Source organism: Ammospiza nelsoni, chromosome 14 (genome assembly GCF_027579445.1).
Source record: "Ammospiza nelsoni isolate bAmmNel1 chromosome 14, bAmmNel1.pri, whole genome shotgun sequence".
Classification (NCBI taxonomy): domain Eukaryota; kingdom Metazoa; phylum Chordata; class Aves; order Passeriformes; family Passerellidae; genus Ammospiza; species Ammospiza nelsoni.
In genome coordinates this window covers 17,013,216-17,028,020 of record NC_080646.1, presented here as the reverse complement: position 1 = coordinate 17,028,020, position 14,805 = coordinate 17,013,216, and the positions used below count along the sequence as shown (strand labels likewise).

The window sequence follows — 14,805 nt, the reverse complement described above, 5'->3', positions numbered from 1 at the left end:
TCCTTCCATGAGCTTTGGTTCTAAACACCCAAAACCCCCCCCAAAGGACCCCAATTCCAACTGCAGAGAGCCTTCCTCACCCTAAACACCCAAAATCCTTCAAATTCCAGCTGCAGAGAGCCTTCCTCATCCTAAACAGCCAAAATCCTTCAAATTCCAGCTGCAGAGAGCCTTCCTCACCCTAAATACCCAAAATCCCCTCAAGGGACCCCAATTCCAGCTGCAGAGAGCCTTTCTTACCCTAAACACTCCAAAATCCCTCCACAGGACCCCAATTCCAGCTGCAGAGAGCCTTCCTCACCCTAAACACCCCAAATCTCCTCAAAGGACCCAATTCCAGCTGCAGAGAGCCTTCCTCACCCTAAACACCCAAAATCCTTCAAATTCCAGATGCAGAGAGCCTTGCTCACCCTAAACATCCAAAATCCCCTCAAAGGACCCCAATTCCTCACCCTAAACACCCAAAAATCCCTCCAAGTGATCCCAATTCCAGCTGCAGAGAGCCTTCCTCACCCTAAACACCCAAAATCCCCTCAAAGGACCCCGATTCCAGCTGCAGAGAGCCTTGCTCACCCTAAACACCCCAAATCCCTCAAATTCCAGCTGCAGAGAGCCTTCATCACCTTAAACCCCCCAAAATCCCAATTCCAGCTGCAGAGAGCCTTCCTCACCCTAAACACCCCAAAATCCCCTCCAAGGACCCCAATTCCAGCTGCAGAGAGCCTTCCTTACTGTAAAAACCCCAAAATCCCCTCCAAGGGATCCCAATTCCAGCTGCAGAGAGCCTTCCTCACCCTAAACACCCAAAATCCCTCCACAGCACCCCAATTCCAGCTGGCTCCTCATTCCCTGGGTGGCAAATCCTCCATCCCGAGCAGAGGGGGTGCAATGAGCGCCCCACAACTGCTCTCTCATTGCTGCTTGGGGCTAATTAGCAGTTCTCATTAGGGCCCTTCCTCTCCATCCCCGGAGCACGGCCTTCCCAAGCCCTGGCAATTCTCCTCCCCCTCTCCACGATCGACTTTACCACCAGGACTATTTTTAGCGCCATGTACAAAGCCATTCCCATCACCGTTCCGTGCCGTTCACCTCTCCCCCTTTCTCTCTCTCTTTCTCGCTCTATTTTTTTTTTTTTTTTGTGTTTTTTTAATTTTTTTTTTTCTTCTTCTGGGCACTCCAGGAATGAAGGCAAGGCTGGAAGATCGCCCGTGGGAATGGTGCGTGTGTGTGTGTGCGCCAGCGCCTTTGCTCGGGGCTCGCTCTCCACCAGCGGCGCGGAGCAGCACATGCTCTCCCCATGTGCCTGTTTACATGCTCTGTATGTCTGTCCGGCCGCATTTGTGTCACGGCTCGGCTGCAGACACCGCCCTGGGAGCCCCCCCCAGCGCCTCCCTCCTCTTCCTCACCTCGCACAGCCCTCCTCCTCCTCCTCCTCCTCCTCCCGGCGGGAATTGCAGCGCTGCTCTGCTGCTGGGAGATGCTTCCCCTTCTCCTCTTCTGGCAGAGCACTCGGGGCACCCCAAAACTCCTCTGTGCCCTTCTGTGTGTCCCGTGGGACAGAACCGTTCCCACCCCAAACCTCATCCCTTGGGGTGTATGTTCCGGATGACAGGAACATTCCCATCCTAAATTCCCCATCCCTTGGGATCAATGTTCTGGATGACAGGAACATTCCCATCCTAAATTCCCCATCCCTTGGGATCAATGTTCTGGATGACAGGAACATTCCCATCCTAAATTCCCCATCCCTTGGGACCAGGGCTCTTTGTCCTGTGTGACCATTCCCACCCCAAATCCCCATCCCTTGGGATCAGGAGCTCTGTGTCCTGTGTGACCGTTCCCGCCCCAATTCCAATCCTTCAGGAGGGATGTTCTGGATGACAGAACCATTCCCATCCCCAAATCCTCATCCCTTGGGACCAGGGCTCTTTGTCCTGTGTGACCATTCCCACCCCCAAACACCCATCCCTTGGGGACAGGGGCTCTGTGTCCTGTGTGCCCATTCCCACCTCAAATCCCCATCCCTTGGGATCAATGTTCTGGATGACAGGAACATTTCCACCCCAATCCCCATCCCGTGGGACCAGGGCTCTGTCCTCGATGATCATTCCCACCCCACATCCCCATCCCTGGGGATGGATGTTCTGGATAACAGGGCCATTCCCACCCCAAACCCCCTGATGGTGACTCTGGGCAGCCCCGTGCTCAGTGACAGAAAGGTGAGAACAGGGAATTTTGAGGGAACTGGGGGACACCCCAGCAGCATCCCCCACTCCTGGCTTCCCTTCCCAGCAGCACTCAGGGGCTCCCAGGGGCTCTCCCAGGGCAAGGATGATTTTTTAATCCTGTGGAGATGATGTCAGGCTTTGGGAGCTCAGAGGCTTGGCTCTATAGCAGTGGGGAGGCTTTCCATGGGAATGCCTCCCTAGGACAGGGAAATCTTTGATTTCACTTCCATGACAAGCTGAGCTGCCACCCCTCTTCCTCAGCCAAGGCAAATTCCAGCTTTATGGAGCTGAGTAAATGCCAGAAATAATTTCATCTGGTAATTTACCACATTTTACCCTAAAGTTTCTTTATTCCCTCTGTCAGTGACATGGCAGCACTTTGATCCCCCTAAAGGATCTCCAGAGGGAATCCCACTGAAGGGATGTTTTTCTCAAGAACTTCAGGATATTTTCCCCCAAACTCCTGCGAGCTGGTGGTCCCTAACACCAGCAGGACTCTGGATTGATGTCCCCGGGGTGTCCCTGTCCCCATCCCAGGTGGCAGAGTGAAGGTGACCCTGCCCTGTGCCTGGGGTCAGAGCCGAGCGCGGCGGTTCCTGAGGTGGCAGTGCCTGTCCCCATCAGCAGAAGTGACATTCAGCTGCCAAGTGCCGGCGTGACATCCCCGGCAGCAGCAGCAGAGCAGCAGCAGCAGCAGCAGCATCAGTGGGCTGCCTGCTTGCTTTGGAAACGCCTTCTCATCTCCCTCCCGTGGCGGCTCTGGCGCGCACACACGCGGCTTTCCAGGATTCCCTCACCTACTCCCGGGGGGTCTCCAAAGGTTAAAAAAGGCTCATGTTCCCTGCATTTCAGGCCGACAAGGATAAGGCCTTCTGCTGCTTTATTGCCATGGCCCTGCAGGTTGAGGTCACCGAGTATTCCCCTCTACAATCCACTGAACCAGCCACTCCTGGGCCATTTGGAGCATCCTCTGGAGCATCCTCTGGAGCCTGGGCTGTGGTAACTGCTCCTTTGGAGCCAGTTACCTGGAAAGAGGAGCTGGAATGATCCCTCTCAGCATGGCAGAGGGAGCTGCTTGCTTCCAATTTAAATCAGGTGTCAACGCTGAGAGAGGATCCTCTTAACTTCCACCGTCTTGTCTGCGGCTGCGGCGGGGGGACGTCTCATCTCACTGCCGTTTAATCCGTGGAGATGTGTGATATAGCATAAGCTAATATAATGGGTCATGCAAGGATTTACATCTCATTACGGCAGGTTAGAGTCCTGGCAGGAAGGATGACTCATCCTCACTTGAATATATTTCAGGGATGAGGAACGGTTCAGCCGCCCGAGGAAAGGCGAATGGGGAAATCAACCACCTCGGAGCATCATTTCCCAGCTCGCTGCACCCTCTGATTGTCCCCCCGGCTCTGCCTCCAGGTGGGCCACCGGCCTCTCCAGGAAAAGCTGAGGGGATGGGAGAGCTGCAGAACCTCTCTGGAGGTCTTTGCCTTTTGCTCCATCCCTATAAAACCCGGGCTGAGCGAGCATCCCCACCACGAGGGTTGGGATCCAAGGCGCTGCCCGGCTTGTTTTCACCTCCTTGCCTTGGCCCGGTGGTTCTGCTCGTCAGGAGCTGTTTGCTCTTAGCTCCTCAGACAGGGAGGCTCCGTGGGAGCTGACCCATCTAACCCAGCTGGAAAAAATCGGTCCTGACTTCCAGTCTCTTATTGTTAATGGATGCTCGCAGCGAAATCCGGCATGAGCGGAGCTCGCAGGACCAGCCACAGCTGAAATCTGCTCTGAGCCCACACGAGGCTCTGGCCAGCACCCAGGGACACAACCAGAGGTGCTGGTCCTTCTCTTTCCAGCCAGACTGACGGCCAGAACGTGACCACACTGCTGGCAGTGGGACATCTGGGGGCTCCCAGCCTGTTTCTCACCAAGGCTGTGCCAGCTCATTGTGGGTTAAAATTAATTTTCCATGGGTTCTCCATGGGAAAGCGCTTAGGAGAGCCTGCGGATCGGTGTGAAAAGCAAAAATCATCACTTCAAAAAGCTGTTGAGGCTCCTGAGCTGCCAGCTCGGGGTGAGCAGCAGGAGCAGGGGCAGCTGCGTGCTGGGGGATGCTGAGGGTGACACTGGGGTTGTGCCAAACAGAGGGACCTCCCTCGTCCCAGCATCGGTTTGCACTTTTGGGTGGACTCCAGGGAACTGCTGGCATCAATCAGGGGGCTCTGCTCTGCCGGGAGAGCCCTCACCAGGACAAATCCCCCGTTGTCACCTCCGAGAGCGTGTCCCAATCCCTAAAAGCAGCGCACTGCCAAGCTGCCGGCCAGATTATTAACCTAGAAAAATGCATTATTTTTCAGTCTGTTTTCCTCTTAAGACATAATTTTACCTTGGGTGGGGGGATGGGAGGAGATGGGCCCATTCCCCCTCCCTCTGTCACTTTGTTCTGTCGCTTCCCAGCTGTTCCATCATTTTAATCTGCAGAGATTGTCTTTATATTTCGGGAATGAAATGATTTCCCACAAGCCGGGATTGGGGTTTGGATCCGTGCTCATTTTTCAGGAGCAGAGAAGAAAAAAGGGAGAAATGTCTGTTAAAGCCAGGCTGGCCATCTGGAAGGGAGGTGCGTGGCTGATGCCATTAATTGCTCACTCCCCAAGGCCTGGAATGAGGCTGCAGTCAAAGGGAAGAGCAGGAGTGGGAGTGGGGCTGGAGGGAGCCGGGGAATGATGCAACACAATCAATGCCTGCTCCGTCCTCCTCCTCGTTTAGGTGATCAATGAACGCCCTCGTGCCTGTGTTCTGGTGGCTGAGAGCAGCTTTAGTATTAATTAATATAATAAAATCACAGGATCACAGAATCCCAGAATGGCTGGAGCCAGAAGGGACCATAAAGCTACTCCAAGCTCCAAGCCCTGCCATGGGCACGGACACCTTGCACTGCCCCAGGTTGCTCCAAGCCTTGTCCAGCCTGGCCTCAGACACTTCCAGAGATGGGAATACTTCCAGGGATATCATTAATAGGATAAAGAGGAGGGAACTTCTGGGCACCAGCCCTTGGATGGATGAGCAAACAACAGTTGTGACTGGTGCTGGTACATATGGCTTGTTCCCAGTGTCAAGCCCGGCTTTCCCTCCTGCCAGACCCCACGGATGGGGAACAGAGTGGGAGAAAGGGCGCTGGGGTGGGTTTGCTCCTCGCTGGGATGGAGCAGCCGGGAATCACGGAGGGAAGGGCGTTCGGGGGGCTCCCCGCAGCCCCCACCGTGCCTCCATCCACCGCGGTGTCCCCGGGGAGCTCCGGGGCTCCTGCTTCCTCCCGCGGGGGTGGCGGCACTCGCGGTGCCCGGGGCGGCTCGGGACGGCGGCGGCTCCGCCCGGCGGAGGGCGGCGGGGCCGGGGGAGGCGGCGGGGCCGGGCGGGAGGCGGTGCCGCCGCCGTCGTGCGGGGACACACACACCGGAGCCGTGCGAGCCCCGGTGCTGCAGCGCCCGCTCCGCTCCCGGCCGGGACCGCTCCGCCATGGGCGGCCGGGCAGCGCGGCCCCGCTGACCCCGCACGCTCCGGCATCCCGGCATCCCGGTACTCCCGGCATCCCGGCACTTCGGCGCTCCAGCATCCCGGCAACTCCGCTCTGCCGACCCCGGAGCTCCGGACTCGGCCGTCCCGGGAACTCTACTCCGCTGAGCCCGGTTCCTCCATCTCTCAGCACTCTGGCATTCCGGGAACTCCGCGCTCCACCGTGCCGGGAACTCCGCTGCGCTGACCGCTGGTCCCGGCTCCTCGGGAATCCGGTACTCTGTCACCTCGGGAATTCATCTCCGCTGACCCCATCTCCTCCATAACCCCGTGCCCCAGCTCCCCAGAAACCCATCTCCCCGTCCCTGGCTCCTCCGCCTCCCACCACCCCGGGCACTCCTCTCTCCGCCATCCCGGGAATTCATCCCCGCTGAGCCCCTCTCCTCCGTGACCCCGGGGACTCAGCTCTGCTGACCCCGGCTCCTCATCACTCGCTATTCCGCCTCCCGGGAAATTCAGCTCGGCTGATCCCGGCTCCTCAGGAATTCGGTACTGTGTGAGCTTGGCTCTGCTGATCCCTCATCCTCCATAAACCCGTATCCCCGCTCCCCGCTCTCCGCTGACCGCGGCTCCTCCCCGGGATCTCATCTCCCCTGTCCCCACCTCCGCCTAACCCGGTGCCCCGCTCCCCAGGAGCCCAGCTCTGCTCATCCCGGCCCTTCCACCGCTCGGTGTCCCAGCTCCCCGGGCTCTCTGTACCCCAACTGTCCCGGAGCTCATCCCGGTGTCCCAGCTCCCCGGGCTCTCGGTGCTCCGGCTGTCCCGGAGCTCATCCCGGTGTCCCCAGCTGCCCCCTAACCCGGCGCTCCTGCTCTCCGGGAGCTCCCATCCTCAGCATCCCGCTGAAATTCCCTGTCCCGGCTCTCCGGGAGCTCCCATCCTCAGCATCCCGCTGAAATTCCCTGTCCCGCCCCCCAGCACCGACCATTTCTGGGCTCCCTGGCTCTCCAGCTCACCCTTAGCCCCGTTCCCCCCACATCCCACCCCCGTCCGGCCCGGAGCCCCCCGGTGACCGCGGCTGTCCCGGCTGTCCCGGCTGCAGATCCGCGCTGCCCCCCGGCCCCCGGGCCCCCCGGAGGAGCGGCCATGGCGTTCATGGTGAAGAGCATGGTGGGGGGACAGCTGAAGAACCTCACGGGCGGCCTGGGCGGCGAGGAGAAGAGCGAGGGCGAGAAGTCTCCGGCCGAGGCGCAGGGCATGACCCGCGAGGAGTATGAGGAGTACCAGCGGCAGCTGGTGGAGGAGAAGTGAGTGCGGGCGGCACCGGCACCGGCACCGGCACCGGCACCAGCAGGGGCTGAGCCCCGGGGTCCCTGCGGGAACGGGATGCTCCCGTTGCGGTCCCACATCCCGTGCATGGGAGATGGGGGGAGCCGGCGCTGGGGACAGCAGGACCGTGAGGGGGTTTGATGAGCCCCCTAATCCCTTAATCCTCTTCCTCGCCCGGGAGATGGGATTGTTTTCTCCTTCCAGCCTGCGCTGTGGGGGAGGAAATTGTGGGAAAACGGGACTTTTCAGAGAAAATGGGGGGTGCTGAGGTTGGGGGGGAGCGTGAACCCCGGGATGGGGGGCACGGGCTGTTGGTGAGCGCCCCGTGTGCTCCGCAGGATGGAGAGAGATGCCCAGTTTGCCCAGCGCAAGGCGGAGAGAGCCACGGTCAGGTCCCACTTCCGAGACAAGTACAGGCTGCCCAAGGTACGGCTGTGCTGGAGCGGGGCCACGAGGGGAGCCCAGCTCCAGATGGAGCTCTGGAGGGAGGGGAAAGGGCAAGGACTCCCTTGGCTGGCTGGGGTTTGAGCCTCAAAGCCCAAACACAAACAAATTCCCCTCAAAACCATCCTTCTTCCCAAACTCTGGCCACTTTCCTTGCCCCTGAGCACCACAGCCCACCAGGCCGAGACATTGGGACTCCCAGCCTTGCTTGATCCCCCTCTCCCTGGCTTTTGCCCCCTAAATCCAGCTGGGTGAGGGAAAACCACCTTCACCCCGGACTCCATGGGGCCGGGAGTGCAGCCAGGGTTGCACCTTCTTGGCTGGATTAGCCAGCTCAGCTCCTCTCCCCGGATTATTTGGCGAACGTCTCTCACCTAAACTCCGATTTTGGAATTTCCGCAAGATGACCCATTCACTGAAAACAATTTAATCAAGGGATAATTCAGCCTTTCTTGGAATTGTCACAAGCTCCTCTGCCTTCAAACCCACCCCGTATTCAGGAAGAGTCGCTCAGTGGTGAATACCCCAAATTGGAGCTGGGCTAATATTAGTTCCAGAGGGTCAGCTAAGCCAAGTGAGATTGCTCCGATTGTTTGGTGTTGTTCAGGCAGCCTGGATTCACCCCCCTGCTTCCCACCCCCTTTTACAGCCAGGAAATAAACAGCTGGAGAATTTCTTTTACGCCCTGCCAAAAGCCAGAAAAGGGAGAAAAAGAAGAGATGGAGATTTATTTTATTCCCCAGGGGAAACTGGGATTTGTTTGGATCTGGCCCCACCATCCTTTCACTGCCTTCTCGTGCTTGAGATGTCCTTCTCATCTCTTGACAAGTTTCTTCTGCTCATTACTGATCCCGCTTGGCAGTTGGGCTGCCTCATCCCGCGTCTCCCCGTGGCTCTGGGCTGGGAGCAGATCCCGACCGCCGCTGGGAGCAGGCGTTAAGCATAAGCCCAGCTTAATTAGGTGCCTAACTCCCTGTGGTGAGAGATAGAAACCAGTCTGCACTGGTGCTGTGCGTGGGTTTCCATCTCGCCCCTCGCTGTGGGTGCCCAGGCTCTCCTCAGGCTCCATCAGCATCCCACCCTCACCCCCAGGGACCTTCCCACATGGTCCTGGAGGTGGGAACACAGCCCTAAAACCCTCCTGTGGTGCTTCCAGGAGCCCCCTTCCCTCTGTGCCATCCCCCCTCCTGACTCTCTCCCGGCCCCTTCCAGAACGAGACGGACGACAACCAGATCCAGCTGGTGGGAGGCGACGTGGAGCTGCCCAAGGAACTGGCCAAGATGATCGAGCAGGACAACGAGGAGGAGGAGGAGAAGAACTCGGTGATCGGGCAGCTCAGTAACATCCAGAACCTGGACCTTGATTCCTTGAAGGACAAAGCCTCGGCCACGCTAGAGGACCTGAAGCAGTCGGCGGAGAAGTGCTCCGTGATGTGACGGGGCTGAGCAGGGAGGGGACGCAGCGCAGGCTCTGGCGGGGGCTGCTGCCTCAGCGGGGACCCCAGCCACGTTGTCACCCTTGCCGTGTGTCACCCGGCTCCCCCTGAGCAGCGTGGCCCCTCGAGCCCCTGCCCCAGGTGTCCCTGATGTGTGGCTTTCTTTCCGTTCTCTGGCTGAGGTTAGAGCCAGGAGCCAGCATGTGTCCCCCCCGTACCCCACGGCCTCCCCCGTGCCCGGGCAGGGGTGTCTGCAGCCAGAGCCGGGGAGGTGACAGCAAGGACAGTGACCTTGGGGCGTGAGTGACCTTGGAGTGTGATTGGAGAGTGACTGACCTTGGGGTGTGATTGACTTGGAATGTGATTGACATTGGAGAGTGACAGACCTTGGAGAGTGATTGACCTCAGGATGTGACTGACCTTGGGGTGTGACTGGCCTTGCAGTGTGACATTGGGGCTCCCAGCCTTGCTTGATCCCCCTCTCCCTCACTTTTTCCCCCTAAATCCAGCTGGGTGAAGGAAAACCAACTTCACCCCAGACTAACCCTAGTCCACACTGACCTTTCAGTGTGACAGACCTTGGGGTGTGACTGACCCTGCAGTGTGACTGACCTTGGGGCATGATTGACCTTGCAGTGTGATTGACCTTTCAGTGTGACAGACCTTGGGGTGTGATTGACCTTTCAGTGTGACGAACCTTGCAGTGTCACTGACCTTGCAGTGTCACTGACCTTTCAGTGTGACAAACCTTGCAGTGTCACTGACCTTGCAGTGTGATTGACCTTTCAGTGTGGCAGACCTTGGGGTGTGACTGACCTTGCAGTGTCACTGACCCTGCAGTGTGATTGACCTCAGAGTGTGACTGACCTTGCAGTGTGATTGACCTTGGGGTGTGACAGATCTTGGGGTGTGACTGACCTCAGAGCGTGACTGACCTTGGGGTGTGACAGACCTTGGGGTGTGACTGACCTCGGGGTGTGACTGACCTTGCAGTGGCGGCCCCACTGAGCTGCGGCTCTGCCTTCACTCACCCTCCCAGGAGCGAGCGGGAGGCTCGGATTTGCCTCGCAAGGACGAGGCAGGCTGTGGACCACCCCCCTCCCTGCATCCCCATCCCCCGAGAAACAGCCTCCCATCCCTGCCAGGAACACCAGCCCCGTGCCCTTGAGGGCCCCTCTGGAGGAGCCAGCCGGGAAGGACCTGCCATCCGATCCCTGTGGGAAGGGGGGGTGCTGAAGCCTGAATTGACACCAGAGAGGAGCAAAAGCCCTCGCTGGTGCTGAGCTGAGCCCGCAGCAGCCCTTGCCCGGAGCAGTGCCGTCCCTCTCCTGGGGTGGGATCCTGTCCTTGTTCCTGCCAGGAGAAGAACAAAGCCATGAGGGAAAATCTCCCCGTCCTCCCGCTCGTCGTGCTGTAGTCGTGCCGTGCTCGGTTGAGTGTCCCTCCCCTCCTGTGCTGTCCCCGTGCCATGGTACTGTTATAACCGGTGGAATAAATACCAGGAGATGTCTATGCATTCACTTTTCTCCCCCAGCTCTGTTTTCCTGGGCAAATTTTTCGATTTTCCTGGTTTTGGGGAAAAAAATGTTCCTATTTTCCTGGCAGCAGAATCCCAAAGAAAGCTCCTCTCCTGGCTGCACTCACATATGGGACTAAGGGGATGCTACAAGCAGCTCATTGGCAGCAGTCAGGTTTAAAACCAACAAAATTCCCGTTTTTCTGCAGGTTTTTTTTTTTTTTTTGCTATTTTAATACAAAACCTTCAGAATTCTGAGTCTCAGGGGCACTGCAGGATGCCCAGTGGAGGCACTGCTCCAAGCAAGGACACTCTGCAGGGATGAGCCCGAGCTCGAGCAGGTGTGACCCAGCCCTGGTGGCATCCCGGCAGGCAGGGGGCTCCTGTGGTGAGGCTTCCTGGAAGAACTTGGCATGGGCTGAGAATTCATCGCTCCAAATCCCGTGGGAGTTGATGAGCTGCAGTTCGGTTTTGTGAGGAAGGATGGGTCGTCCAGGAAAACACAGGAGAGGGTGCTGGGAAACTGATTTATCATCATCATCATTATTTTATTTTATTTTATTTTATTTTATTTTATTTTATTTTATTTTATTTTATTTTATTTTATTTTATTTTATTTTATTTTATTTTATTTTATTTTATTTTTTATTACTGTTGGTGCTGGATCAAGCCACGCCGCACCAAGGGATTCCTTTCTGCCCCCAGCCCCCTGATAATCCTGTGCCAGGGCCAGGTCGTTCTGGGAAACTCCTGATGACCATTCCCAAGAGGACAGACAGACAGACAGAGGCAGCTCAGGCGTGGACACACATCCTCCCAGCCCTCCAGCCCCCGGGACCTGGGGACTCCAGCAGCTCCAGAGATGTGTGCTCCCATCAGATCCCCAATTCAGCGCTGGGAGCAGCGAGAGGGAAGATTGGCAGGAGCAGCTTCAGCCCTGCGAGGAGATCATACCTGATGAGGATCAGCCCGAGCTGCTCAAATCCCCACCAGGAAAGGGAGAGCAGGGAGCGGGCGCGGCCCCAGCCCAGCCCTCGCTGCTTAAATCCCAGCGCCCGAGGGAGAGAGCGGGATCCGAACCGGGGAGGGGACCACGGGGAGCGGGACAGGCTGGGATAGAGGGATGAGGTCGGAATGGGGGGATGAGAGGCTGGAATGGAGAAAGGAGAGGTTGGGATGGAGGGATGACGCCGGGATGGGGGCAGCAGGGGCAGGCTCCCCCTCCTGCCTTTTCCCTCTCCACCAAGGATGCATCAAGGCTCACCCCATGGGAGAGCAGGATCCCAACCACAGCAGGGAACCACGGGGCTGGGATGGAAGGAGGAGAGGCTGGGATGGGGAGAGGAGAGGCTGGGATGGGAATGAGAGGTCGGGATGGAGGGATGAGAGGTCGGGATGGGGGTGAGAGGCTGGGATGGAGGGAGGAGAGGCTGGGATGGAGGAAGGAGAGGATGGGATCGAGGAAGGAGACGATGGGATGGAGGGAGGACAGGCTGGGATGGGGGCAGCAGGGGCAGGCTCCCCCTCCTGCCTTTTCCCTGCCCTCCATGGATGCATCAATGCCCATCCCACGGCAGAGCAGGATCCCAACCGGAGCAGGGGATGCAGCCCCGCGGTTCATCCCCCCAGAACCAGCCCGGATCCTCTCCCGCACCTTTCCCTGCCCCCTCCCGTGCCCGACCCCTGGGCTGCGCTCGGCGCCCTCCCGGCCCACGTGAGCCGCGCAAAGGCCGCGTGAAGCTCAGCGCGTTTATTTTAGGAGGCTCCATGACCCCCAGGCATGTGAACAGCCAGGCAGCCCCCGCTGCCCCCGCCCCGCTCCCGAGACGTGTTAAGGCTCAGCAGAGCGTTCCCGGCAGAGCCGAGCGGCGCCGGCGCCGGGGATGCTGCTGTGCCCGCTGTGCCCGCTGTCCCTGCTGCCATCGCTGTGCCCGCTGCCCCTGCTGTCCCTGCTGTCCCTGCTGCCATCGCTGTGCCCGCTGTGCCCGCTGTCCCTGCTGCCATCGCTGTGCCCGCTGTCCCTGCTGCCATCGTTGTGCCCGCTGTCCCTGCTGTCCCTGCTGCCATCGCTGTGCCCGCTGTGCCCACTGTCCCTGCTGCCATCGCTGTGCCCGCTGTCCCTGCTGCCATCGCTGTGCCCGCTGTCCCTGCTGCCATCGTTGTGCCCGCTGTCCCTGCTGTCCCTGCTGCCATCACTGTGCCTGCTGTGCCCGTTGTCCCTTCTGCCCCTGCTGTCCCTGCTGCCCCTGCTGTCCCTGCTGCCATCGCTGTGCCCGCTGTCCCTGCTGTCCCTGCTGCCATCGCTGTGCCCGCTGCCCCTGCTGTCCCTGCTGCCCCTGCTGTCCCTGCTGCCATCGCTGTGCCCGCTGTCCCTGCTGCCATCGCTGTGCCCGCTGCCCCTGCTGTCCCTGCTGCCATCGCTGTGCCCGCTGTGCCCACTGTCCCTGCTGCCATCGCTGTGCCCGCTGTCCCTGCTGTCCCTGCTGCCATCACTGTGCCCGCTGCCCCTGCTGTCCCTGCTGTCCCTGCTGCCATCACTGTGCCTGCTGTGCCCGTTGTCCCTTCTGCCCCTGCTGTCCCTGCTGCCCCTGCTGTCCTTGCTGCCATCGTTGTCCCTGCTGCCACCGCTGGGTCACTGCCTGCACTGGGGAGGAGAGGCTGGGATGGAGGAAGGAGAATTTGGGATGGGGATGAGAGGTTGGGACGGAGGGACAAGAGGTTGGGATGGAGGAATGGGGCTGGGATGGAGGGATGAGTCTGGGACTGGGGGATGAGAAGCTGGGATGGAGGGAGGAGAGGCTGGGATGGAGGGATTAGAGGTTGAGATGAGGGTGAGAGGTTGGGATGGAGGGATGAGGCTGGGATGGAGGGATTAGAGGTTGGGATGGAGGGTGGAGTGGCTGGGATGGGGTGATGAGTCTAGGATGCAGGGAGGAAAGACTGGGAAGGAGGAAAGAGAGGCTGGGATGGCGGTGAGAGGTTGGGATGGAGGAATGAGGTCAGAATGGGGCAGAAGGGGCAGGCAGCCCCTCCTGCCTTTTCCCTGCCCACCAAGGGATGCATCCCAGTTTCCCAGTTCCTGCTGCTGTATCCTGAGCATCCCTGCAGCCTCCACGTCATACGACTGCTCCGGGCATCAACACACAGACTGAAAATCTTAAAGCAAAGAATAAGTGTGGATTAAAGCAGAAAATACTGTTTTTCTCTCTCTCTTTTATAGGTCTTCTATCATTCCCTCACCTATGGGGCTGGGATTGGGATAGGTTTGTTCAAGTAAGCTCTTGCTGGTTGCTGGAAGATGCTGGCAGTAACAAATTTTGTCAATAAAATAAAATAACCTTTATTGATCAAATCACATAAATTTTATTGAAGAAATTCCTGCCCTCCTGCACCAGCCCATTGCTCAGCTGGCTGCAGGATCTTCCTCCTTCCCAGTGGTGAGTGTGGGACGAGTGAGTGGTTTCCCCAATGGATAAAGCATTAAATGAGCAATTGTTAAAGTGCTGAAACAAATGAGCTGCCACGGAAGGCTGGGGAATCTCCCTTCTCCTTTTTGCAGGCAATTAAACTTCCCTGAGAGTGGCTGTGGGAAGGGATGGCCCATCCATGCACCCACTGCTGGTCCAACAGCCAGGATTAATCCAGATTACAGAGCCCTGGGGAAGCCCAAGGCTGGCTCCACACTGACCCAGCTGTCCCCAGCCCATCGTGTGCCTGACCTCGTGTCACCCCACACGCTGGCACCGCCAGGGTGACAACACAGCTGACACTCCCCACCTCTCTGGGTGACAATCCAGCCCCAAGAGCCACCCTTTGACGGCTGGGAGAGCCCTTGGGAAGGGCTGGGTGGTGGCATGGATGGGACTGGAGGGGAGCAGCTCCTCCCTGAGCAGCAGAGTGACAAAGGCCATGCTGCCAGGCTGGACACTGCTCCCTTCGTGCCGTCTTCCGGTGGGAAATCCAGGACTCTTGGACAACTAATCAATATATAATTTTTTATATCTATATATAAAAATATAAGTAGAATCCATTTAATGTTTATATTATGTATTTATTTTATACATTTTAACTCTACTGCACACCCTGATCAAACATTTCTTATTGGTGTCTTCGCTTGTCCACGTGCTCTGCATGCACTTCTCAGAATACGTGATTGGTGGCAGTCCAGGTGGCTCAAAGCTGTCTGTTACCTTTTTCTTGTACTCTTGGAATTCAGTTTCTTTTCTTCTTGCTTATTTTAGCACAGTTTATGCCTTAGTAAAATTGATTAATTCTAGAGAGCCCTGAGAAAATCCTGGTAAGAGCAGCTACAAGCGAAACAACCGGTGCACCTTGCTGTCGC

At 58.1% G+C, this 14,805-nt stretch overlaps 1 protein-coding gene across 1 annotated transcript; it reads left to right on the top strand.

Moving 5' to 3' along the window:
* Nucleotides 1-5,877: 5,877 nt before the first annotated feature.
* Nucleotides 5,878-10,405, top strand: CPLX3 (complexin 3). The gene is made up of 4 exons (XM_059482348.1): nt 5,878-6,013; nt 6,841-7,045; nt 7,406-7,493; nt 8,724-10,405. Exons 2-4 carry the CDS (start codon nt 6,885-6,887, stop codon nt 8,946-8,948), a joined length of 474 nt encoding a protein of 157 aa, XP_059338331.1. The 5' UTR covers nt 5,878-6,013; nt 6,841-6,884; the 3' UTR covers nt 8,949-10,405.
* Nucleotides 10,406-14,805: the final 4,400 nt, after the last annotated feature.